Source organism: Schistocerca serialis, chromosome 5, assembly GCF_023864345.2.
Source record: "Schistocerca serialis cubense isolate TAMUIC-IGC-003099 chromosome 5, iqSchSeri2.2, whole genome shotgun sequence".
NCBI lineage: Eukaryota > Metazoa > Arthropoda > Insecta > Orthoptera > Acrididae > Schistocerca > Schistocerca serialis.
In genome coordinates, this window is record NC_064642.1 from 372,483,223 (window position 1) to 372,508,857 (window position 25,635).

General features: G+C 43.2%; 1 protein-coding gene across 1 annotated transcript in view; it reads right to left on the reverse strand.

Annotated features, from left to right (window-relative positions):
* The window catches only part of LOC126481250 (uncharacterized), a 143,884-nt gene that overhangs the window by 60,053 nt on the left and 58,196 nt on the right, over positions 1 to 25,635 (reverse strand). Inside the window, exon 8 of the mRNA XM_050104865.1 lies at positions 6,254 to 6,601. Coding sequence (XP_049960822.1) covers positions 6,254 to 6,601 — 348 coding nt within the window. The remainder of the gene's footprint in view (positions 1 to 6,253; positions 6,602 to 25,635) is intronic.

Below are 25,635 nucleotides of genomic sequence, written 5' to 3' on the forward strand. Positions count from 1 at the left end.
TGAGCAGTACCCAGGTACAAGCCCAAAAGAACAGATGTATGGAAGTATGTCACCCACTAGTGATTATACCAAATCTATCATGGAAGAGAAAATGTTAAAGCATAGGCAATCCCAAATATTTTTTCCGGAAAAGAAGACATTAAATCCCATCATATTTATCAAACGATTCAGAGGAGTGTTACCACAAGCTCGGTCTGATCGACAGAAAATCGAATATTTATCAGGTTACATCCCAGGCGATGGTAGCCTATGGTGAGTGATGTAATAGACAAGTGTCACACCTACAAAGAATTTGAGAAGGCATTCCTCAATAGATATTGGTCAAGAGGCATTCAGGAGAGATTGAAGAAAGAAGTACATAACCCAGAACCATCTCTTACCAAAAAGGACACTTAAGGAGATAATTCGAAAAATATTTGAATAAAGCAAGATACTGGTATTAACCAATAGATCACATTGTGACAATCATCAGAGCTCAGCTTCCGATGGAGATCAGGGGAAAACTGCTGCATGTTTCAGAAGATAATCTGGAAGGAGGGAAAGAAAAAGGCCAACTTTGATTTTTCCAGAGAATTATACGAAAGCATAGCTCCCCTGTAAAGAAGACCGCATATGTAACACTAGTGCGACCCATTTTTGAGTACTGCTCGAGTGTTTGGGATGCCCACCAGGTCAGATTTAAGGAAGGCATTGAAAAAATTCAGAGACTTGCTGCTAGATTCGTTACCAGTAGATTTTATCAACATGTGAGTTTTACGGAGATGCTTTGTGAACACAGATGGGAATTGGTGAAGGAAATACAGAATTCCAACGTGCACTCGGTTTGTCTGCCAGGGGGTCTCATCCAAGATGTGGAGGCCGTCTTGCCTGCAGCTATCGAGCGTACGGGGTGCAATCGTCAGCAAGTAGCTGCTCATGTCGGCACCAATGATGCCTGTCACTTGGGTTCTGAGGCAATCCCCTGTTCGTACAGGCGGCTGGCGGATTTGGTGAAGACCGTTGGCCTCGCACGCGGGGTGCAAGCAGAGCTCTCTATTTGCAGCATCGTTCCCAGAGTGGATCGGGGTCCTTTGGTTTGAAGCCAAGTGGAGGATCTCAACCAGAGGCCTCGTCAACTCTGTGACTGTCTTGGCTGCAGATTTCTAGACTTGCATTATTGGGTGGGGAATTGTAGGACGCCCCTAGATAGGTCAGGGGTGCACTACACAAAGGAAGCGGCTACTCGGGTAGCAGAGTACTTGTGTCGTGCAAATGGGGGTTTTTTAGGCTAGGCAGTAGTGCAAGGTGTCCTGATGAACACTCACCAGTCGACACGCTCAGTGTAAAGACACTTCAGCTATCAAGATATTAGCAGTAAATTTCCAGAGTGTCCTGAATAAAGTTCCAGAATTTACTGCCCTCCAGGAAGCGTGTGGCACGCAAATTATTCTCAGGACTGAGACCTGACTGAACCCTGAGATAGGAGGTCCTGAAATTTTTAGTGAGGGTTGGAACGTGTATCGGAAAGACAATTAGACACCGTAGGTGGTGGTGTCTTCACTGCAGTTGACAAAAATATTGTGTGTACTGAGGTCGAAGTAGAGCGTGATTGTGAAGTTATCTGGACACATTTAACAGGGCTAGGGGAAATAAGAGTTAATTGTTGAGTGTTATTACCAGCCACCAGGTTCCACCGTGACAGTTCTAGAATCATTCAAAGGGAGTCTACATTCTGTATCGCAGACTTACCCGCATTATGCTATATTAGTTGGAGGCGACTTCAACATACCTAGTATAGACTGGGATGGGTTCAGTACAGGTGGTACAGACAAGCCGTCGTGTGAATTACTTTTGAACACATTATCCGAAAAGTGTCTTGAGCAGCTAAATTGAAAGCCAACGCATAATGGAAATATTTTAGATCTGGTAGCCACGAACAGACCAGACCTCATCGACTGTGTCAGTGTTGAGACAGGGATTAGTGATCATGATGTTGTCATTACGACTATGGTTATGAAAGTTAAAAGTCGGTCAAGAAGGCTAGGAGAGAATTCTTACTAGAAAGAGCAGATAAGCAGTTGTTAGCATCCCACTTAGTAAATGAATCAACTTCATTTACTTCCGGTACGATGGACATGGAAGAATAATGGGCAAATTTTAAACACATAGTAAATCACGCATTGGACAATTATGTGCCGAAAAAGTGGGTTACGGACGGAAAAGACCCACCGTGGTTTAACAGCGCTATTCGGAGAATGCTCAGGAAGCAAAGGCAGTTGCACTCACGGTAAAAGAAAGATTGGGAGAATGAGGACAGGCAAAAGTTTGTAGTGATTCGTGCTGCTGTAAAAAGAGCAAAGCACGAAGCATGCAACCACTACCACCAACGTACCTTAGCAAAAGCTCTTGCTGAAAACCCAAGGAAATTCTGGTCTTACATAAAATCGGTAAGCGGGTCGAAGGCTTCCATCCAGTCACTCACTGATCAGTCTGGCCTGGCAACGGAAGACAGCAAAACGAAAGCTGAAATTTTAAATTTAGCATTCGAGAAATCTTTCGCGCAGGAGGATCGTACAAACATACCGCCATTTGAGTCTCGTACAGATTCCCGTATGGAGGACATAGTGATAGACATCCCTGGGGTTGTGAAGCAGCTTAATGGGTTGAAAATAAATCGCCAGGTCCTGATGGGATTCCAATTCGGTTTTACAGAGAGTACTCTACTGCACTGGCTCCTTACTTAGCTTGCATTTATCACGAATCTCTTGCCCAACGTAAAGTCCCAAGCGACTGTAAAAAAGCGCAGGTGACGCCTGTATATAAGAAGGGTAGAAGGATGTATCCTTACCATCGGTTTGTTGCAGGATTCTCGAACATATTGTCAGTTCGAATATAATGAATTTCCTTGAGACAGGGAAGTTGCTGGCCATGCACCAGCACGGCTTTAGAAAGCATCGCTCCTGCGAAACGCAACTTGCCCTATTTTCACATGATATCTTGCGAACCATGGATGAAGGGTATCAGATGGATGCCATATTCCTTGACTTCCGGAAAGCGCACGATGGAAGAAGAGGCAATCGAGTGGAGGTAAGGAATAGCCTGGGGCAGGAGCAGGAAAGGTCACAATAAAATTCTGCTAGGAGCATGCAGAGATGAGGTGGAGGAGTGGGGCAGCTAGGTGCAGTTGGGAGATTAGACATAAAGCCAGGGAGAGAGGAAAAGGAGAGTAGTAAAAAGACTGTGTGTGTTGGTGGAATAGAGGCTGTGTAGTGCTGGACTGGGAACATGGAAGGGGCTAGATGGGTGAGGACAATGACTGACGAAGGTTGTCGCCAGGAGGATTATGGGAACATAGGCTTATTGCAGGGAGAGCTCCTACCTGCACAATTCAGGAAAGTTGGTTTGGTGGGAAGAATCCAGATGGTACAGCCTGTGAAGCAGGCATTGAAATCAAAGACGACGTGCTCCGCAACACAGTGGACCAGTTATTTCTTGGCTACAGCTTGTCACTGGCCATTCATGCCGACAGCTTGTTTGTTGCCATGTCCACGTAGAATGCAGTACACTGGTTGCAGCTCAGCTTTTAGATCACATGACTGGTTTTGCAGGCAGCCTTGCCTTTAATGGGATTGGTGATGTTTGTGAATGGACTGGCATAGGTGATGGTGGAGGTGCAACAGATCTCGCATGCAGGTCTATTACAGGGATATGAGCCATGATGCAAGGGGGTTGGGAGCATGGGTTGTGTAGGGATGATTGATTGACTGATTAATTGAGATGGGTTATGGGACCAAACGGCAATGTCGTCAGTCCTGCAATTCCAAATTGAGTCACAAAAGAAAAAGGGTCTGCTAAAAGTGGATGGATCCAGTCAAAGGAGTCAAATTATAAAATAATGATCATTAAACACACACCGTAAAGGCATAAAAGGTGAAACCAAATCTAGAAAATGGAGAAGGGGTGGGGGTGGGGGGTGTCATGGTGTCACAGACCGAGAAGACTGTAAAAAGTCCAAACCACAACCAACCTGCCCCTGCTCCAAGACTAAAGCAGAACCTTGTATATGGAAATGAAAACCACTTTCACAGAGGAAACCAAGGGCCAGTTCAACCGTCTGTGGACCGTCTGCTAATACCAAATTTAAGGAATCAGGAAGATTATGCTCAACACAAAGGACCAAAAGAAGGGGACATTCCACCAATGTGAGATATTGTCAGTCTGGTTCCCCAACCACATTTGGAGGTGGGACGTTATGTACAAGGAAACAATGGGTGAGCCAGGTATGACTAATATGTAAACGGCATAAAACAGTTGACTCCTTCCGAGGGGAATGGAAGGAAAAGCACCAAACTGCAGTAGAATCCTTGATTGTGCAGAGTTTACTACTATGAGCAGTAGTGCTCCAGATGGCATTCCACATTTGGGCAAAGAGAGATTTGACACACATCTACAGCTGGAATCAGGAAAGAAAATGGGGATAAGTATCTGCTTCTCTAGCTAAACAGTCAGCCAGTTCATTCCCTGGGGTGTAGGGATGGAAAAGGGTATTGCGTAGGTTCGGCAGGCGGCAGAATACCACTGTGGGAAGAGCGGGAAGTATAGTGGGTAGGACCTAGATGCAAGACCTGTCCCACATATCCTCCCATCACCACCTACTCCAGCCCAGTCACAACCATCACCTATGCCATCGAAGGCAGGGCACATGTGAAATCAGTCCTGTGGTCTACAGGCTAAGCTGCAACTACTGTGCTGCATTCTATGTGGACATGACAACCAACAAGATGTCTGTCCGCATGAATGGCCACTGACAAACTGTGGCCGAGAAACAACTGGATCACCCTGTTGTGGAGCATGCCACCCAACACTATGTCCTTCATTTCAATGACTGCTTCACAGGCTGTGCCATCTGGTTCTTCCCACCAACACCAGCTATTCTGAAATGCACACAAGGGAACTCTCCCTGCAATATATCCTACATTCCTGTAACCCTCCTGGCCTGAACATTTGCTAGTTATTGTCCTCACCCACCTAGCCCATCCATGTCCTCATCCCAGCAGTACACAGTTCTATATTGCACCAATGCAACCAGTCTTTTTACTTCTCTCCTTTTCCACCAACCCCCCTCCCATCTCCCCCACCATCCCTCTAACCTCCTGACTGCTCCCAGCATGCAATTTACTGTCCCCACCTCTACCCTACTATCCAACCCCCTCCCCACTCCAGCCTCCGCCTTACCCTCATCCATTGCAACTCAACATCTTGCAATGGTTATTTTGACACTAGCATACTTGTGCATTAAGCTAAACACACCATCTGGCTTCAGAGCTAACAGTAATGACCTGAAGCTTGTTTCCCACAGAAAAGAATGTCAGAAAATTTGCAGACAGTAAATAACAAGCAAAACAAATCATTTGTCCACTTTTTATTTTTTCAACTTTTCCACAACAGTACTTGTGCAGCAAACTTAGCAAAATATGATGCAGAGAAGAGTGCAGCAACATATTTTCACAGCCTTATAGTGAACAAATCTGCAGAGCAGAGCATGGCAATGTATTTCCACAGCCCTATAGTCAACAAATCCTATCAGTGCATTTTTAAACATCATATATGAGCAGAAGCAAAAATATATACACCACACAGAAAATAATATTAAACTGCAACTTCATGATGATAAAATTCTGAAGTATGTAAAATCACAGTCTAGTATCTAGGACGACAATTTTGCAATTATGATACTATATTGTAATTAAGACTAGGAATGCTACAGAAACAGATCCTCTTTATTCATAAATTAATAAACTTTGAAATAGTAATTTTTATAATGATGACTACTTGTAGTGAGGATGTGACAGTTTACATTGTCCCACAAATGATGTACACTCGTGGCAGCCAATATTTACAGAGTCGCACTGAGTTCTGTAGTACTAACAAGACAGATGGTTATTTCACAAGAAATTACTGACTGTAGACTAAGGCTGCAGAGTCAGTTTTAAACACTGAAATCTTCTCAGATTACCATTGTGGAGATTACAAATCAATACACTCTAATTCCATTTTTTCTAATTACAAATTGAAGATATTTACATTTATAATACAAAAATGAATGTCTAGTTTCCAGTTCAACAAATCTGCATCAGTTATTTCTAATACAAACAGGAAAAAGCACAAAAGTCAAATCTTATAAGTATGCATAAAAATATAACCCAGGAGAAATCTACTGAGAAAATATTCATAATAAAATGTCTCAAATAAATACTAGCTTATGATAACTCACCTGTTTAAGCTGTTCACTGTCATAACAAAGAACTTCGACACGAGCAGCAGCTTGTTCTTTAATGTATGCTCTCCATTTAAGTATTTTTCTCTTCATTTCTGCTAAGAGGATTTCACTATTGAGCTTCTTTTTAATTTTATACATTTCTCTTAATTTTTTCCTCCAGTGATGTATCTCATCACTCTCTGTTTTCTCTGTAGAACTTCTTTCATTTACTACATTTGATTTCAATTGTTCTTTTAGTTTACTAATTTCGTCGTTCTGTGCAGCTACTTTGCGGTTTAACTCTTCCACAAGCTTTGCATACTGTGACACATGCATTTCACAGTTAACAATATTGCTTTTTACCTGAAACCAAAACCATATTTTTAATTTAATTCTGATATCTTATTTTCAGATACATAAATTTCCTGCACATAACCATTAGAGTAAATTTAGCAAACTACAGCAATGTTAGGATACCGACATTACTCAATTTACATTTAAATAAACCATAAATATTCAGCCAATAAAATCCAGGGACGTAAGTCTGACAGGAAGGAAATCATGTATGGGGTTCCCAAAGCTCAATCTCAGGTCCGTTACTGTTTCTCAAATACGTAAATGATATACTGTCTAATGTAGAACAAGCAGAATTAGTTCTTTTTGCAGATGACATCAGTATTTTAATTACTCCCAATATACATACAGAAATGGTGAACAAAGTTCTCAAAAGTATCATTGACTGGTTTTCTGTGAATGGTCCCACCCTGAATTTCACAAAGACACATCATATTCAGTTCTGCATCTCTAGGAGTATTGCACCATTGGTAAGTGGTGGTGGTGATTATGATAATGTATGGTTTGTGGGGCGCTCAAATGCACGGTCATCAGCGACCGTACAAATGTCCAACCTTTGCTCAGTCCAATCTCCCCACTTTCATGAATGATGATGAAATGAGGAGGACAACACAAACACCCAGTCATCTGGAGGCAGATGAAAATCCCTGACACCGCTGGGACCACTGATAAGTGTAACACATGGTGATGAAATAATACGTAAGGGGGAAACTTCAAACAATTCTTAGGTGTCCATTTTGATGAGAATTTAAATTGGAAAAAACACATTTTGGAACTCCTAAAACAACTTAGTTCGGTCACATTTGCAGTTAGAATCATAGAAAATTTTGTGGAGAGAGAAATCAGTAAGTTGACATATTCTGCTTGTTTTCATTCAGTAATGTCGTGTGGAATAATGTTTGGGGGTAACTCATCTTTAAGAGAGAAGGTCTTCATTGCCCAAAAACGTCCTGCAAGAATAATATGTCGTGCTCACCCATGATCATTTTGTAAACATCTGTTTAAGGAGTTTGGTATTCTGACTAATGCTTCACAGCACATTTATTTCCTCATGAAGATTGTTGAAAAAAATCCACTAAAGTTCAAAAGGAACAATGAAGTACATAATTACAATACTAGAAGAAAAAATGACATTCATTACTCAACATTAGAGGCACAACGGTGCATCAAAAATTTTTGACCTTTTACCCATTGGTTTCATACGTCTGTTAGACCGTTGAAGAATTTCTACATTTGTAATGTGTAAAAAGTTGGTGAATAGGAATTGTTAACTCAATCTGTGTATCTTGTTTTCATGTTGGAGGTGTGTGTGTGTGTGTGTGTGTGTGTGTGTGTGTGTGTGTGTGTGTGTGTGTGTGTGTGTGTGTGTGTGTGTGGGGGGGGGGGGGGGGTATTATATGGTGATGTTTAGAGTACAAATAGACGTACAAATTAATTTGCAATATTTATGTGAAATTACTCTTTCCACATCATTATGATTTATCGTACAAAATGATCAATGGAATATGAAAGTAACTAACTAGCTAGCTATCTTTATAAAGCAGTGCGAAACGCACACACACAGGAAAATAATATGAGACATTTTCAAATTTCCCATCAAAATCACCTCGACACTCTATACCTCATATCAACTGACTTGACGATAAGAGCTATTTCTCTATAACGTACATGCCATTTTAAAAAAGAATCAAAATGCAGAGAGTTTTACTACAGCACTTATTAGCTTTGTCAAAACAGCAGATGTTCAAACTGTACAACAGAGGGTGGCTGGTGTGCGATTTGGAAGCAGGTAATGAAGTGGAGAAGAAAATATAGACATATGAAGTAATAAAGAAAAGACACACGAGTTTTAAATAACTACAGGAAGACGATAGCAAAGGAAAATGGGTAAGAAATGGAAGAGACTTCAACCATGCTGGACTTATAAAGGAATTTCTCCCCTTCGCTTGGTCTCTCCAATGGAAATGTTTTTTGCCACGCACTCCACTGACAAAAGCCAACCAAAACCTCATGCAGAACCTTGTTTCAAACTGTTCCAATCGCCTTCCAACCACGATCCTCCTCCCTTTCCATCCAGTTATCCCCTGGTAAATTTTCAGGAATTCCTTGTTTCTAACCTGGCACCATCTTCCTTTCCTAAATCCCTCCCCAGTGAGTCCAACATCATTCCAAAAGAACACAAAAACCATATAGCTGCCAACATTGAAAAGAAGCTGTTAGTAATCACATGATAAATATACAGAGGGGCCCATCTCACATGTTTCCTACTGGTCATCTCACTGAGGCTAGGAACAAGGCACTCTCAGAACAAACCTCAGCGTTTGTTGACCAACACCTCCGTACTATTGTCCATAACCTCCCATCCTACATTTAAGACACTGGCTTTCAAGAGTGCCTGCCATGTTACCAATAGAGTCCTTATAAGTCACTGTGGATGCAACATACTATGCCCCAACGTCCCCCATGCCCACAGCCTTGTGACCATGGAACACAATCTTTCCCAACAATGTCCTGATACCAAACCCACCATCTCTTTCTTAATCCTTTTGGTCAACCACAACCTAACCTTCAATTATTTCACTTTTGAAGACCGAATCTATAAACAATGCTGTGGTACTGCCGTGGGCACTTGTATGGCATCACCCTCCAACAACATCCTTAGGGGCCAAGTGGAGGAATCATCCAGTTAACACTTAAAGTCCCTCATCTGCTCCAAATTCATTGACAACATTTTCATAATCCAGACTCATAGCAAGCACAACTTCTGCTTTTTACTCAATAACCTTTACATCTACTTCCAAATCCACTTCATCTGTTACTTCTCAACTCAATGAACCACATTCCCAGATGTCCCCCTCTACCTCTAAGATGGCCACATAAGGACATCTGTTCATATCAAGTGCACCAACAAACAGTATCTCCACTATGACTGCTGTCACCCATTCCATGTCAAAAAGAGTGTTCCTTACAGCTTTGTCAGGACACTGCATCTCCAGTGACTAGCTGTTGTCAAAATATACTGATAACCTTACTGGAGCCTTTATTGATGAGCAATAACCAATCCAGGTCACCCATAAACAAGTTTCCCATGTCATCCCCTCACCTGACAACAGTAAATTTGTTAACGATCAACCAACCAGCCAGTCTTGAAAAGCTCGATCACATCCTTCAACTGAGTACTTCTCTTCATGCCCTGATATGTGGGATATCCTATTCACCTCACCAAAATAAGTGTTCCACAAAGCACCCAATATCCTTGTCTATCCTCATTCCAATCCTGCACTCCATGGATCACATCCCCTCATGGTCAACATAGGTGCAAGACTTGTCCCATGCACACTCTCATCACCACCTAGCATCATCCACTCACAGACATTTCTTATGCTACAAAAGACAAGGCCACATGTGAAAGCAGCCTTGTTATATGAGGAGCAATCAAATGAAAACCAAACTCCCATCACAAAGGGACCATGGAATAGGTCCATTCAAAGGTAATCACCACACATCTTACAGATTCAGGGTACTTATAAAAGGTGGAAAAATCGAAGTTTTTTTTTTATGACTTTATTATTTCCTGATTACATTGATATATACATTATAGGGTTTCAAATTAAAAATGACCTATATATTCCAAATTTTAAAGTTACGGTCATGTATGGCACCATGCCCCCTTTATTTCTGTTACAGAAAGCAGTTTTATTTCAAAAAGAACTGAACTTTCTGTTTCCAGTGATTATGCGTATGGTACATTGTATATGTTGGTAACAGTGCAGGTTTCTAGTGTCTGTAAATGATTATCTGTGTTAGTATTTACTTTTGTTTCGCTGAAGCAGTTTGTTCATGTGTTACTGAATGTTTGTTGCCCAAGTGCTACATATATTTGTGGAAGTACATATCCTTCAGTGTGCAATAAATACAAACTATGCCACACATCAAGAAATTCAATAAAAGGAAATTCCATGGTAACCGGTTCACAAACAAAGCAAGCCACACTGTTGAAAGTAACCTATGTATCAGTTCTTCAGGGAAGAAACTCCCACATGGCACACCTCCTTGTGATTCAAATTTTTGTGTTCACAATGACACTGTTTGTAGTGGATTTTTTGTTGTTGATGTGGGCATCTTATCTTCTTTGATAAAGGAAGTGGCGAAATGTAAATAATGTGATGGTGTAGGCTGACTGGAAATAAATGAACAACAAAGTAGTAGGGAGGGTTTAGCGTCAAAATTAGTTGTTCCGAGTAGATCCTGCAATAAATCTACCTCAAAACTGACTTCGAACATTGTGCATAATTCATATGATGTTAATTTGATGTTAGTGTATGCAGTGCGTGCAATAGGAAAATGAACAAAGGCTGCTCAAACATTATGTGGCTTGAAGGACCTTCCTTCTCCTTCCAGTATGTTCAGCAAGTACATAAAAATACTTTTAGGTGCCTGGTCGGTTGTGTCTAAAGCATCTATTAGACATGCAGTAGAAGAAACTGTAAATATTAATGGAACCAGGGACATTGCTGTTGCACCTGATGGGACATGGCAATGTCTAGGACATCGTTCCTTGAATGGTGATGTAAGTGCTACGTCTCTGGAGAACGGAAAAGTTGATGTTGAGTGCTTATCTAAGTACTGCCACAACTGCCATGGTAACACTGAAGGACATATTGAACATCAGTGTTCTAAGAATTATGATGGTTACACTGGATGTATGGAGTGTGATGGAGCTCTAAAAAATTTTTAGAGGTCGGTGCCTGTTTATAGCATCAGATATACGAAGTACCTAGGTGATGGGAATTCTAAAGCTTTCAATAAAATTAATGAGCTCAATGTTTATGGTGACAGCTTGGTAACAAAACTGGAGTGTTGTTGACATGTGCAAAAGAGGATGGATGTTAGATTGAGGAAGCCACGAAGATAAATGAAAGGAAAGTTGCCATATGATGGAAAATCTCTGTCTTGCCGAGGCAGGTTGACAAAAACAAAGAGACCTCCTTCAGAGTTATTATGGACTGGCCATTAGACGAACTGCACCTCTGAATGACGTTACAGCAATGAGAAAAACTGTATGGGCCACCTACTTTCTTAAGTTGTCCACAGATGACCTCCGTGTTCATGGACTTTGCCCTAAAGGAGCAGATTCTTGGTGTGGTTACCAAAAAGCAAAAGAAAGTGGTCAAATATACCATCATAAGCATTCTCTTTCTGAGCCTGTTATGAATGAAATAAAACCAATTTTTAGAGACCTGAGTGACCCTGTTTTGCTAAGTAAATGTCTTCATGGGGACACTCAGAATACAAATGAAAGTTTCAACCACTGCATGTGGGAAAGATTACCCAAGAATATTTCTGTACAACTGAATACATTAAAAAGTTTGTGTACCAGATGTAGTGATATGTATCAATGCTGGAGGGATAAAATGTGGCTCTAATATGGAAGATCAATTGCTTGCGTATGACAGGCAATGTGTGCATGAAGCTGAAATATTCACTCTTCAAGTTACCAAAGGAGCAAGGAGTGCTAAAAGGAATACAGAGAGGAAGCTTGAAGATGATGAAATGCTGCAGGATGAAGACTGTGCTTCATGTATATACTGAGGCACAGCTTAATTGGGTTCATATCTTCATTTGCAATTTACTGCAAGTTGTTTTTTTCAGAATTCAGGTACAAATATTTTCTAAAGTTTATAAATCATTGCTCTAATTTTTTTTCTGTAACTTGCAATAGACCATACTTATGTAGTAGGCCTAAGCTTTATTGCAGGATCAACTAAATTATAGAAAAAATAACATTTTTATTGGGAAAATAATTATAAAAATTAAAATGTAAGATGTGTTATTTTTTATCCCTGTAATAGGTGGAATTCAATGAGTCCAGTACCTCAGCCATCATGTCATGCATATCTGGCAAAAATTTGGTCTCCTTCAAATGTAGAACATTAGATTAAATGGTACCTAAATTTGAGGAAGCATTTTGGACAAAAAAATTGCATCAATTTCATTGTAATTTTTTTAATAACCCTAAGTAGGTTCAAAAATATTCAAAATACTTCTAATTAGTTTAGAAAGTGTGCTGCATTACCTAAAATCAACAAAAAAAAAATCTGTAAAACATATACTTTATGAACAGTGCCTGAAAGATATAGGTATTGATTTTTACATAACATTGAGCCGGAAAAGTACCCTGTATCATTAAAGACATTTTTCCCACTGGGAGACTAGACGATCAATTCCCGTTTCAGAGAACATGGTCGGTCGCTGAATGATTCAAAACTGCAAAACTGCAGTTCCTTGTCTGCCAAACCAAAATCACTTTGTGAACGATCTGAGCTGTACGGAGGATGTTACAGTGTTTCCAATCAAATCGCTAACATGTAGCCTTCGTCCAATCTCCAGTGTGGGGGTGGGCATTATCATGCAACTTCGACTGCAGGGGGCCCTCTGCTTGTCGAGTTCCTTGAAAGTGGAATAATACTCAATGCACAGCACTATGAAGACACTTTGCAGAGAGGGTAACATGCCATAAAGCCAAAATACCCAGGAATGCCGTATGACAATCATCCTGTTGCATGATAACTTCCCCCACACTACCAACTGGATGACTGCTAAGCTTCTTTGCTTCAGTTGGGAAACATTGCAACACCCCCTTTACAGCAATGACCATTCACCACATAATTTTCATAATGTTGGAGACCTGAATACAGACATGCACGGATGTTTGTTACAATCAGACAAGGAGGTGCAAGAGCTGGTGCTGTTGTGGATCAATCAGAGGCCAACCGTGTTCTACAAGGCAGGAATGGATCATTCTGTCTCTCAGTAGGATAAATGTTAACCCATGTGCTTTCTTTTGAATGGAACCATTCGATGGTCTCATTGTGGCAGATATTTGGTTTCCATTGGACTGCTCCTTACGTACGAGATTCACTGCAATTACTATACAACATTCTCTGTGGCCATACCAAGTAACCAACTATCTACTCACATGAATGGCTACCACGAAACTGTGGCAAATTGCAAACTCTACCATTCAGTTGCTGAGTACACTGCACCCCACAACAAAAATAACTTCAGCAGCTTCCCTATGTGTGCCATTTAGATACTCCTTTCCAGCAGAAGTTTGTTTTTCTGAACTACAGAGGTGGGCATTGTCTCCCCAGCGTATTCTGCAGTTTTGCAAACCACCTAGCCTGAAACCTCCACTAACAGGTTTGTCACAACCCTTACTGCACCCTCTCTCTTCTGTCACTGTTCACACCACTCCTCTCCCCACCCACATTATGTACTGCCTTCTCCACAAGTCGCCCCCCCCCCCCCCCTCCTCCATCCATCCATTTCCCTTTTTAGATTTTCAAACCTACCTATCTAATTAAGGTATCTAACATTCCACACACTGGTCCGTACAATGCCAGCTTTGTTTACCCTTATGACAACGTCCTCTTGAGTAGTGCCCACCTGGAGATCCGAATGGGAGACTATAATATCTCCAGAATATTTTGCTTGGTTTAAAAGAGGGGGGAAGGGACCAAACTACGAGGTCATCGGTCCCTTGTTCCTAATAAAACAATGCCACAAGTGTAAGAATAAAACAGATGAGACATACAACAAAATGGACAGAAAGGAAAAACCACAAGAATGAAAAGCAATGAACACTAAAAGGAACAAAAGAGGACAAGAAAACAACAGAAACACACTAGAAACAGAAGAGAGTAAAACAAGAAAGCAGGTTACAGTGGCTGGCCGACCATGAGAATAAAAATGAAAAGCCAGCCACTCTGCAACACATTAAAACTTCCACCCTAAAAGCACTAGGGTGGAGTATACAGAGGGACAAATGACATGCCCTAAAACCTACTTTGAAGTATAAAACCCACTCTCACAGATAAAACATAAAACTAAATATGCCACTAAGGCATCATTGCCCAACACTGAAGGTAGGAAGCTGGGAAAGTTAAAAGTCCGCCGAAGAGCGGCTAAAAGTGAGCAGTCCAGCAAGAGGTGAATGACTGTCCTTTGGGAGCCACAGTGACGCACAGATGGGTCCTCACAACAGAGTAGGTAACCATGAGTTAGCCATGTGTGGCCAATGCAAAGCCATCAGAAAACAACTGATTTCCTGCGAGTGGACCGCATGGAAGACTTCCACACATTCGTCAACTCATTAATGACACGCAGCTTGTTGTGGGTACGGTTATGCCATTCCGTCCCCCAAGGCATGAAAATCCTGTGGTATAAGACAGAACGCAGGTCAGGTTCCGAGATGCCCATCTCCAGAAGTGGTTTCTGCGTCACCTGTTTGGCCAGCCTGCCGACAAGTTCGTTGCCTGGGATTCCGACATGTCTTGGGGTCCACAAAAACACCACTGAACGACGGGACCATTCCAGAGCATAAATGGACTCCTGGATGGACGCTACCAGAGGATGACGAGGCTAGCACTGGTCGTTAGCTAGTGGGCTGTTCAATGAGTCAGTACACAGGAGAAATGCAGGCCAGGGCATGAGCAAATGTGCTCAAGAGCACAAGATATGGCAGCCAGCTCTGCAGTGAAAACACTGCAGCCTTCTAGCAAGGAGTGCTGTTCAACATGTTCTCCATGAACATACACAAAGCCGACGTGACCATCACACATCGAACTGTCGGTGTAAACCACGTCAGAGCCCCGAAACACGTCAAGAATCGAGAGCAAGTGACAGCGGAGATCAGCAAAGTTAACGGAGTGTTTAGGGCCATAGAAAAGATCCAGATGAAGCTGGGGCCGACGCATACAACATGGAAGCTTTTTTTGTGGGGTTTTAGGGTGCAAAACATCTAAAGTCATAAGTGCCCACCCTGGTGGTGTATGTGAACAGTCCGCAAGTAGAGGTGGTAAAGGGGAGCACTCCAGTTCGGAGAGAAGGGACAGTACGTGAACCGCAATAGTTAGTCCCGACCTGAGCCGCTGATGCGGGAGATGGATCGCCGTGGGTGGGAAAAGGAGGTGGTAATTCGGATGATCAGGAGAACTACGAATGTGTGCAGTGTAACCAGCAAGCAGTAGTGAATGTCTGGTCTACAATGGAAGGACCCCAGCCCCCACCATTATGTTGGTCACTGGGCTTGTCCTAAAAGCTCCTGTTGCTAGTAGAACACCGCAGTGGTGCACAGGGTCAAGTAAATGTAATGCTGAGAGCACTTCTGAACCATAAACCACACTCCCATAATCAATTCGGGATTGGACAAGGGCTCTGTAGAGCTGCAGCAGCGTAGAGCAATCTGCAACCAAATTGGTGTTGCTGAGGCAATGGAGGGCATTGAGGTGCTGCCAGTACTTTTGCTTAAGGTGACAAAGATGAGGAAGCCACGTCAATCAAGCGTCGAAAACCAGTCCTAAGAATCGATATGGCTACACTACAGTAAGTGGATCATCATGAAGGTAAAGTTCTAAATCCGGATGAACGGTAAGCTGCCGACAGGAGTGCATGACACACGACTTGCAGCTGAAAACTGGAAGCCGTGGGCTAGAGCCCCTGTCTGTGCCTTGTGGATGGCTCCCTGTAGGCACTGCTCAGCAACACCAGTACTGGAGCAGCAGTACAAAATGCAGAAGTCGTCTGCATACAGAGAAGGTGAGACAGAGGGCCTGACAGCTGCTGCTAGACCATTAATGGCCACTAAAAATAGAGAGATATTCAATACATAGCCCTGCGGGACTCCATTCTCCTGGATATGGATAGAACTATGGGAGGTACCAACTTGGATACGTGAAGTACAGAGTGACAGAAGTTTCGGATAAAAATCTGGAGAGGGCCCCGGAGACCCCTCTCATACAATGTTGCAAGGATATGATGTCGCCAGGTAGTGTTGTATACTTGACGTAAGTCAAAAAAGACGGCAACAGGTGTTGGCATCTGGAAAAGGCTGTTCAGATGGCAGACTTGAAGGACACAAGATTATCAGTGCTATAGCAACCCTGACAGAAGCCACACTGACATGGAGCCAGTAGACCACATGACTCCAGGACCCAACCCAACTGCCGACACACCATACGTTCCAGCAGCTTACAAAGAACGTTGGTGAGGTTGATGGGCCATTAGCTATCCACATCAAGCGGGTTTTTACCGGGTTTGAGCACCGGAGTGCTGGTGCTCTCCCGCCATTGGGATGGAAAGATGCCATCGCACCAGATCCGGCTGAAGATGACGAGGGTATGTCGCTAGTAGTCAGATGAGAGCTGTTTAATCATCTGTCTTTGGATCCGATCAGGCCCAGGAACTGTGTCGGGGTAATGTGCAAGGGCACTGAGGAGCTCCCACTCTGTAAATGGGGCATTATAGGATTCGCTGTGGCGTGTATTGCATAAGAGGACTTTCCCTTCCAGCCACCGTTTGAGAGTGCAAAAGGCTGGGGGGTAACTCTCCAATGCAGATGCTCGAGGAAAGTGCTCGGCAATCGCGTTTGGGTAGGTAGATAACATGCCATTTATGCTAACACTGGGAACACCTATTGGGATCTAGTACCCAAAAAGATGTTTGATGTGATGTATGGCACTCAATGGTCGAGACTTATCTCTCCCAACACTCCTGCTTCCATCGTTTGATATGATGGCAAATGCAGGCACAGAAATGTTTAAAGGCTATGAGGTGCTCCAGGGAAAGGTGCCGCTTATACTGCTGAAGAGCTCGCCGACGCTCCTTGATTGCTTCAGCAACTTCCGGCCACCACCACGGGACTGCCTTACGCTGGGGGCACCCTAAAGAATGAGGGATCGCGTTTTCTACCGCAGAAACAATTGTGGTAGTCACCTGCTCACTCAACCATCACATCGATGTTACCATGTGTGGGAGATTCAACAGTGACAGCAAAGGTGAACGTTCCCCAGTCCGCCTTGTTTAAAGCCATGCTGGGGCAGTGACAGGAAGATGGGGAAATGGTCACTACCACACAGATCATCATGTGCTCTCCAGTGTATAGATGGGAGAAGTCCTGGGCTGCAAATTGATAAATCAATGGCCGAGTAACTACCATGAGCCACACTGAAATGTGTGGCGGCCCCAGTATTTAAGAGGCAGAGGTCAAACTGAGACAGTAAAGTTTTGACATATTTGCCTCAGCCAGTAAGCATGGTGCCACCCCACAAGGGGTTATGGGTGTTAAAATATCCTAAAAGTTGGAAAGGTTTAGGGAGTCTATCAATCAGTGTAGCTAATACATTCAGGGATACTGCACCATCTGGAGGACGATATACATTGCAGACAGCTATTTCCTGCGTCGTCCTTATTCTGACAGCCACAGCTTCAAGAGGGGTTTGAAGGGGCACAGTGTCACTGCAGCCCAAGTTCAGGACAAACACAAACTCCACCTGACACTCGATTATAGTCGTTATGGTTCCTGTAATATCCCTTATAGCCGCAGAGGGCAGAAGTCTGCATTTCCGGGAGCCAGGTTTTCTGGAGGGCAATGCAGATAGCAGGTGTAAAGCTTAGCAGTTGCCGTAGCTCAGCCAGGCATGTGGAAAACAATGCCGCAATTCCACTGGAGAATATCATCGTGAGGCTGGGAAGGCAGTTTATGCCTCAGTCACCTGCTGCCACCAACTTATTGCCTGAGCAGTATATCCATTGTGTCTGGGGGTCTGGCAAGATCTAGGTCCTAGGTAGACACCACACTCTTCACCCCACCCTCAGACGCAGAGCTTGTAGGTAGCAGTCGTGTGGGATCCACCGCTATTTCCTTGGTCTTGGGGACCTTCTTTTTGGATTTCTCTCTCTCTGCTCCTTGGGTTTCCCTGGCTGGGAGGATTTCACTGGCTCAGCCTCCAAGACTGAGGATGAGCGTGAAGCCCTACAATCAGCTGCTTTTGACCTCTTCAGACACTGGTAGGTGTCATCTTTCTCACAAGCAGAAACCTGGGAAGGGAGTGATCCAAGGGACACCTTCCTGGTGGGAGATGCTGAAGAAGACTTACACTTCTCCAGCTTAGAAATGGGGACGGATGTCCCCGATGGTTGTGGGGGCAGGGGGAGGGAGGGCGGATGTTGCTCCTGAAGTAGGTGGTGCAGGAGCAACAGGGAGGGAAATGCCCCCCACCATGAAGGGGGCAGGTGTAGTCTTCTGGCTCTGAAAGGTGACTGGGGATGGCAGAGCTGATGGTGCCAGAACTGTAGTAGCGGCAGGGTAAGGTGTCATACATACAGGCTTTCAAATTTTCTCTTAGCCTCAGTGTAGGTCAGTCGGTCCAGGGTCTTTTACTCCATGATTTTCCTTTCGTTCTGGAGAATCCTGCAGTCTGTTGAGCAAGGCGAAAGGTGCTCTCCACAGTTAACACAGATGGAGGCAGGGCACGTTGAGTATTGGGATGTGACGGGCGTCCGCAATCTCGGCATGTGACATTTAGACCATCACCTTGACCTTCTCGGGGAATGTATGACCCTCGATGGCCAAGATGAAGGCACTGGTGGCAACCTGATTATCCCTCAGACCCTGGCGGACACACTGGACGAAATGAACACCTCGCCGCTCTACATTGGCGCGCAGCTCATTGTCAGGCTGCAAAATAAGGTCCCTGTGAAATGATACCCTGGACCATATGTAAGCTCTTATGGGGCATGATGGTTAGAGAAACATCCCCCAGCTTGTCACAAGCGAGTTATGTCTGTGACTGGGCAGAGGATGCTGCTTTAATCAAGACTGACCCAGATCTCATTTTGGACAATCCCTCCACCTGCTCAAACTTGTCCTCTAAATGCTCAACAAAAAACTGAGGCTTCATCTTCATGAAAGATTCCCCATCAGCTCTCTAACAAACAAGGTACCGAGGCGTCCGCTGCCATCCTTAGCCTGACGTTCCTCTCATGGGGTGGCCAGGGAAGGGAACGATTTGGGGTCATACTTCTGTGCGTTGAATTTAGCTCGTGAACACTTAGATACTGCTGGTGTTTCACCACCAGCAAGAGATTATGGACTACACTTCATCGTGTGTCATCTGCCCTGATGCCACCCACTTCGACTAGAGGCCCTCCCCACAGGCACCACCCAGCCACAGCAAAGGCCAGCTGGCAGGATGGCCATTGCCGAGAGTCCCGATGCCCCAGGGGGATTGTTATCTACCCCTTGGCATACTTGGCGAGTTAACAGCGCAGGCATCAGCAGAGCGATCCCTGTGTGGTCAGGGAATTACAACCAACAGGGTACATGGCGGCCCCACCACATCAGACTGACTACCGTGCTGGATATCAGGTGCATAGAATTCCACAATCATCGTCAACACAGAAAGCGACACTGCATAGTGCATGGCGGAAAATGCACCCAGAAAGGTGTCTTCGCCCAAGAGATGGAGGATGAGCGGGACTGAAATGTGACGACGAGAAAGTGGGCTAAAGATCTCAATGCACGATGGACACAATGCACCATGTAAGGTGCTCTTCCCCAATTGGCTTGCTCTTCAGGAAAATTTTGAAGAATGGAGCTCTACGGGGAGTATTTCACAGGCCGAAACGTGTGAAACTCCTTTTGGTCACTTCTTATGACAGGCAGGAATACCTCGGACCTATTCTTACCCCGGACCCACTGAGGAGGGGAGGGGGCGGAATATTTTACCTACGAAGATGTAATCAGCCTGCAACTATTGTAAAGACTGTTGCCCCTCTTTAGGAACCACACTTTTGTCTGACCTCTCAACAAATACCCCTACAATGTGGTTGCTCCTACTGGCTATTTCTATCACTGCGATGCGCAAGCCACCTCACTGACAGCATTGTAAACAGTTCATGTGTGTGTACAGTATTTCGTTGACAAGTTACATAGTAACTTATTAAAGTGTGTGTAGCTATATAGGGAAATTGATTCGAGTTTATTATAATTTAGTTTCTTAGTATTTTACTATTCTCTTTTTCCTTCCTTTTCCAACAGATCTGATAGTGACTTTCTAAGAAGTCAAAACCAGGTATGATACATTTTGTGAGCCACAAGACTGGAAAAACCCAATAAAAGAATTTGTTTACTGGAGTGCCAATGTGTTATCCTGCAGGAGTATGCCTACTGTGTTGGCATTTTGTAGTTCTTTGCATTCAGTTTTAAAGGTTTCTGTTGAAACATCATCTACCATAACAATTTTCTTCATTTTTCAAATGTCTCTATACAAGGTCCACGCACATTAATGCAACCAGCATCTATGTTCGATGTCAACATACAATAACCACTCACAATGGCAGGTAGAAGCATTAGAAGTGGAGGGTATATAAAATGTGTCGGGGATGCGGAAAACAGTGCAGTCATTCTCCTAATGCGGAAATGGAGTGATTTATCTGACATCCAAGAGGACATGATGACTGGATTTTGGGCCGCCGAGAGTGGAAGCATCTCCGCAACAGCTTAGTTTCATATAATGTTCGCATGCCGCTTTGGTTAAAAGTATACTATGCATTGTAAAAATGTGCTATCCAAAACCAGTGCCTCAGCAACTGTGGTGTACCATGGGCCATAAATGACAGGTTGAATGATGGCTGTGGAGATGTGTATATGAAACTGTTGAGCAACCGACTACCCAGATGAATGAAGGGGCTAACAACAGTGTCTCCTCAATGACCATACAGCGAACGTTGCTGCATATAAACCTCCACAACAGATGCCTAGTTCATACACCCAAGCTGAGTACTGTTCATAAGTGACAAAGGATGGAATTTGCACCCTAATACCACACCTGGATGTCCACTGAATGGTGAAAGATTGCCTCTTCAGATGTATCACTTTTATGCTCCATCGGACAAAAACATCTGAAAACAAACATCCTGCAACAATCTTCGTTAAGGCCCAAGCTGGAGGAGGGAGCATTATGGTCTGGGGAATATTTTTTGGCATTCTCTGGCTGGTCACATCATTCTGGAAGACACAGTGGATCAAAAGAAATATGTATCTAGCCTTGGGGACCGTGTCCTCCCATACATGCGGTTTGATTTTCCTTGGCACGAAGACATCTACTGGCAGTACAATCCAACATGTCGCACAGTTCACAGTATTTGTGGTTTGAAGAGCAGCACAATGAGTTTACGGTAGTTCCCTGGCCACCAAACTCCCAGAATCTGTGGGACAACCTGGATCAGGCTTTATGCGTCATTGATCCTCAAGCAAGAAACTTGGTGCCGACAGTCACAACACTGGAGTCGGCATGGCTCCACATCCCTGTCGGTATCTTCTACATCTTCATCCTCACTGACTGAAGCATTCTAATATAACAATGATGCAGCATTCTTTGATTGGCAGTAGCTGTAAAGTGGCTGAGAAGAAAAGTAACAGCAAATATCAGTTTAAGGATTGCTGATAAATTTTTGAAGGTATATCTGTGCCACAAGCCAGAATACATATTTTCTACAGTTTATGAAAGAATTCACTGAATCTGGTGTGTTTCGGTAACAGCAACAGCAGGACCTAGATCTTGCCAGACCCCCAGACACAATGGATATAGTCTATTTTGCACTATTATTATAGTCATGGAACAGTTTGAATACATTTACTTAATCATATAACTATAAGGGTGATTAATTTGTTTTAGAATCCAGGTAATATCTCAGGTGTGAAAGCAATGAGTGAAAACAGGATGTTTTTCAGTACAGTAATAGTTGAACAAAAATGTTATGGCCCACCTAACTGCCAGGTACTTATCTGACCTAAAGTATCTGGGCATCTGTTAGTGAAAATTAACGCAGGGTGTATCCACCCTTCGCATTTATGTCAGCTTGAACTCTGCTGGTGACACTTCCAAAGAGATGTCAAGGTCTGGAGGAATGGCAGCCCATTCTTCCTCAGCTGAAACCAGAGAAGGCAGTGATGATGGATACTAGTGTCTGGTGCTAAGTCAATGTTCTAACTCATCCCAAAGGTGTTCCATTGGGTTCAGGTTAAGAGTCTGGGTAGGCAAATCCATTTCAGGAATGTTATTGTCCACAAACAGCTGCCTTACAGACGCTGCTTTAACACATTGTGCATTCTCAGGCTGATACAATCATTTCCAGACCATACCTCACCTCTACTGTATGCGGGACACGATGCTGTAAGATTTGTTTATATCCTTTTGGATTTAGTTTCTTGTTAAATGCAATACGGGGGCCACACCCTAACCATGAAAAACACCACCACACAGTAACACATACTTTCATCAGACTGCCACAGGGCACAGGGTGATTCATCACTCCAAGTAATTTGTTTCCAGTCATCTACAGTCCAGTGGTGTAGGTCCTTATACCACTGCAAGCATCACTTAGCAGTGACTACTGAAATGTGTGGATTACATGTGTCTCAACCAATGCACCACATTCTTTTTCACTCCCTATGCTCAGTCATTTTGCTAGCACTTTGAAACTCATGAATGAGTCTTTCCACTAATTACATGCAGTTTGTTACAACCATCCACTGCAGTTGACAGAAGTCTGTGGCTGTCAGTAAAAGAGGTCTGCCTGGCCTTCGTTTAGCTGTAGTTGTTTCTTCCTGTTTCCACTTCACAATCACATCACCAATAGTTGACCTGGGCAGCTTTAGTAGGATTGAAATGTCCCCAACACATTTGTTAACTCAGGTGGCACCCAATGACTAGTCCACATTCAAAACCACTGAGTTCTACTAACCACTCACTCTGCTGTTACTGCTTCTCTACTGACAACAATCCTCCCACCTTTTATACCAGTGGCCCACCTCTCGTTCATCTAATGCTCAATTCTGGATTACATTGGGGGTGCTTGGATACTTTTGATTAGTGTAGTGTATGTACTAATATTACCCTATGAGACCACTAATAAAATAGGTAGTAGTGTTTTTATTGCGCTACTTGACATTTTGAAGCAGGAAATCAACAACAGCAAATTTTGTTTAGTGTGCTCATGCAATACTGTATGCCCTATGAGAATATAATATTTGAAACTTCTTGGCAGATTAAAACTGTGTGCCGGTCTGAGACTCGAACTCGGGACCTTTGCCTTTCGCAGGCAAGTGCTCTACAAACTGAGCTACCCAAGCACAACTCACGCCCTGTCGTCACAGCTTTATTTCTGCCAGTACCTCGTCTCCTACCTTCCAAACTTTACAGAAGCTCTCCTGCGAACCTTGCAGAACTAGCACTCCTGAACGAAAGGATATTGTGGAGACATGGCTTAGCTTCATATCAGTGCACACTCCGCTGCAGAGTGAAAATCTCATTCTGGAAACATCCCCAGGATGTGGCTAAGCCATGTCTCTGCAATATCATTTCTTCCAGGAGTGCTAGTTCTGTAAGGTTCGCAGGAGAACTTCTGCAAAGTTTGGAAGGTAGGAGACGAGGTACTAGCACAAGTAAAGCTGTGAGGACGGGGCGTGACTCGTGCTTGGGTAGCTCAGTTGGTAGAGCACTTGCCCGCGAAAGGCAAACGTCCTGAGTTCGAGTCTCGGACCGGCACACAGTTTTAATCTGCCAGGAAGTTTAATATCAGTGCACACTCCACTGCAGAGTGAAAATTTCATTCTGGAATATAATATTTGGTCTGACATTGCACAGTCAATAATAAGCTATGCTAGATCTATGAACAAATGTGTGAACTATTTAAAATCAGTTACTGGAGGTCACTTTAGCCGTGTTCATCAATGGCGAGCACCCAAGTTTGATCCACTTGCCATCATTTTTCTAAAATGAACTTTTTAAAAAGTGTTTGTGATCTTCTGCTTGAATAGCACAATATAGAACATGAAAAGAGAAAGCATCTGTACCTGCAGTTTCTGAAGAAGAATGGAAGATATCTTAAGATTTTTACTCGTCCAGTACTGACACAAAGAAACTCTTCCTTTCCACAGCCAATTAAATGGCAACTGTTTTTAAGACAATACGACATTCTACTTCAGCGATGCTACACAGAGGGCATCAAATGAGTGATGTCAGTGAATATGTCAGTTCATTTTGTAATGAAAAATAAATTCAATTCTTGAGGAGGTTATGTTCGTAAAACAATATACCAATAATCTGAGTAATACAACTGTATGGGTGTTCGTCCCTTACAAACTAATGACCAAACATGGAAGACTGCTAGAAGAGAAAGAACCAAGTATGAATATTAACTGCAAGCCTTTTAACTTAGGTAGAGGTGCACAGTGCAAGCTACTTTCTTCAGTCAATTAAGATGTCATACACATTCGGAAACTGCTCATTTCCCACCCTGATTGAGCTGAAAATAAAAAGCGACACATTTAAGGTAAAAATGACACATTCAAGTTCCAACCACAAGCAAACAGCCCCAAATGACAGAGGCCCTCAAGTGCCACGCAAGGCAGAGTTCGAGAGTTCCAGAGTCCAGTAATCAGATGTTCCAGCCTCTAATTATCGAAAGCCTACAGTGGAGCCCATTTGAGTAAGCATTACCTGCAGTTAATCTCGTACACTAAGAAACACATGCAAAAAGTTTCCCCTGTACATATCTCTGGTCTAGGATTATTGGATTCCACTGCACATTTGCCTATGTGTACTTATGAGGGCTGTTCAGAAAGTAAGGTGACTTTTCAAATTGCGTGGGCAACGTACATTCGATTATCGATCTTTTTCTTGTTATGATGGTACACATGTATCAAACATATGTTCAGAGATTCAAGTGTACAACACATAATTTGTTTTCGACAGATAGAAAGGTTAGACGTACTTTAGTGTGCACTGCGATTTTCAATTATTATAAAATATGGAGCAAAGAATTTGCATCAAATTTTGTTTGGGAAATGGAATCAAGTGCTCTAAAACACCTGAAATTTTTATAGTGGCATACGGTGAATCTGCTCTAAGTAACAAAAATGTTTACAAGTGATACAAGCTCTTACAAGATGGCTGAGATGATGCCAATGGTGAACCTTGCTCTGGGCACCCAAGCACATCAACAACAGATGATAACATCGAAGCTGTGAAGAAAATTGTTTTGTAAAAATCGGCAAATTACCACAAGAGAAGTTGCTGAGGATATTGGCATATCGGTCAGTTCGAGTAAGGCAATTTTTTCGGATGCTTTGGGCATCAGACGTGTGTCAGCGAAGTTTTGGAATAAACTTCTCAATTTTGATCAGAAAAATCGTT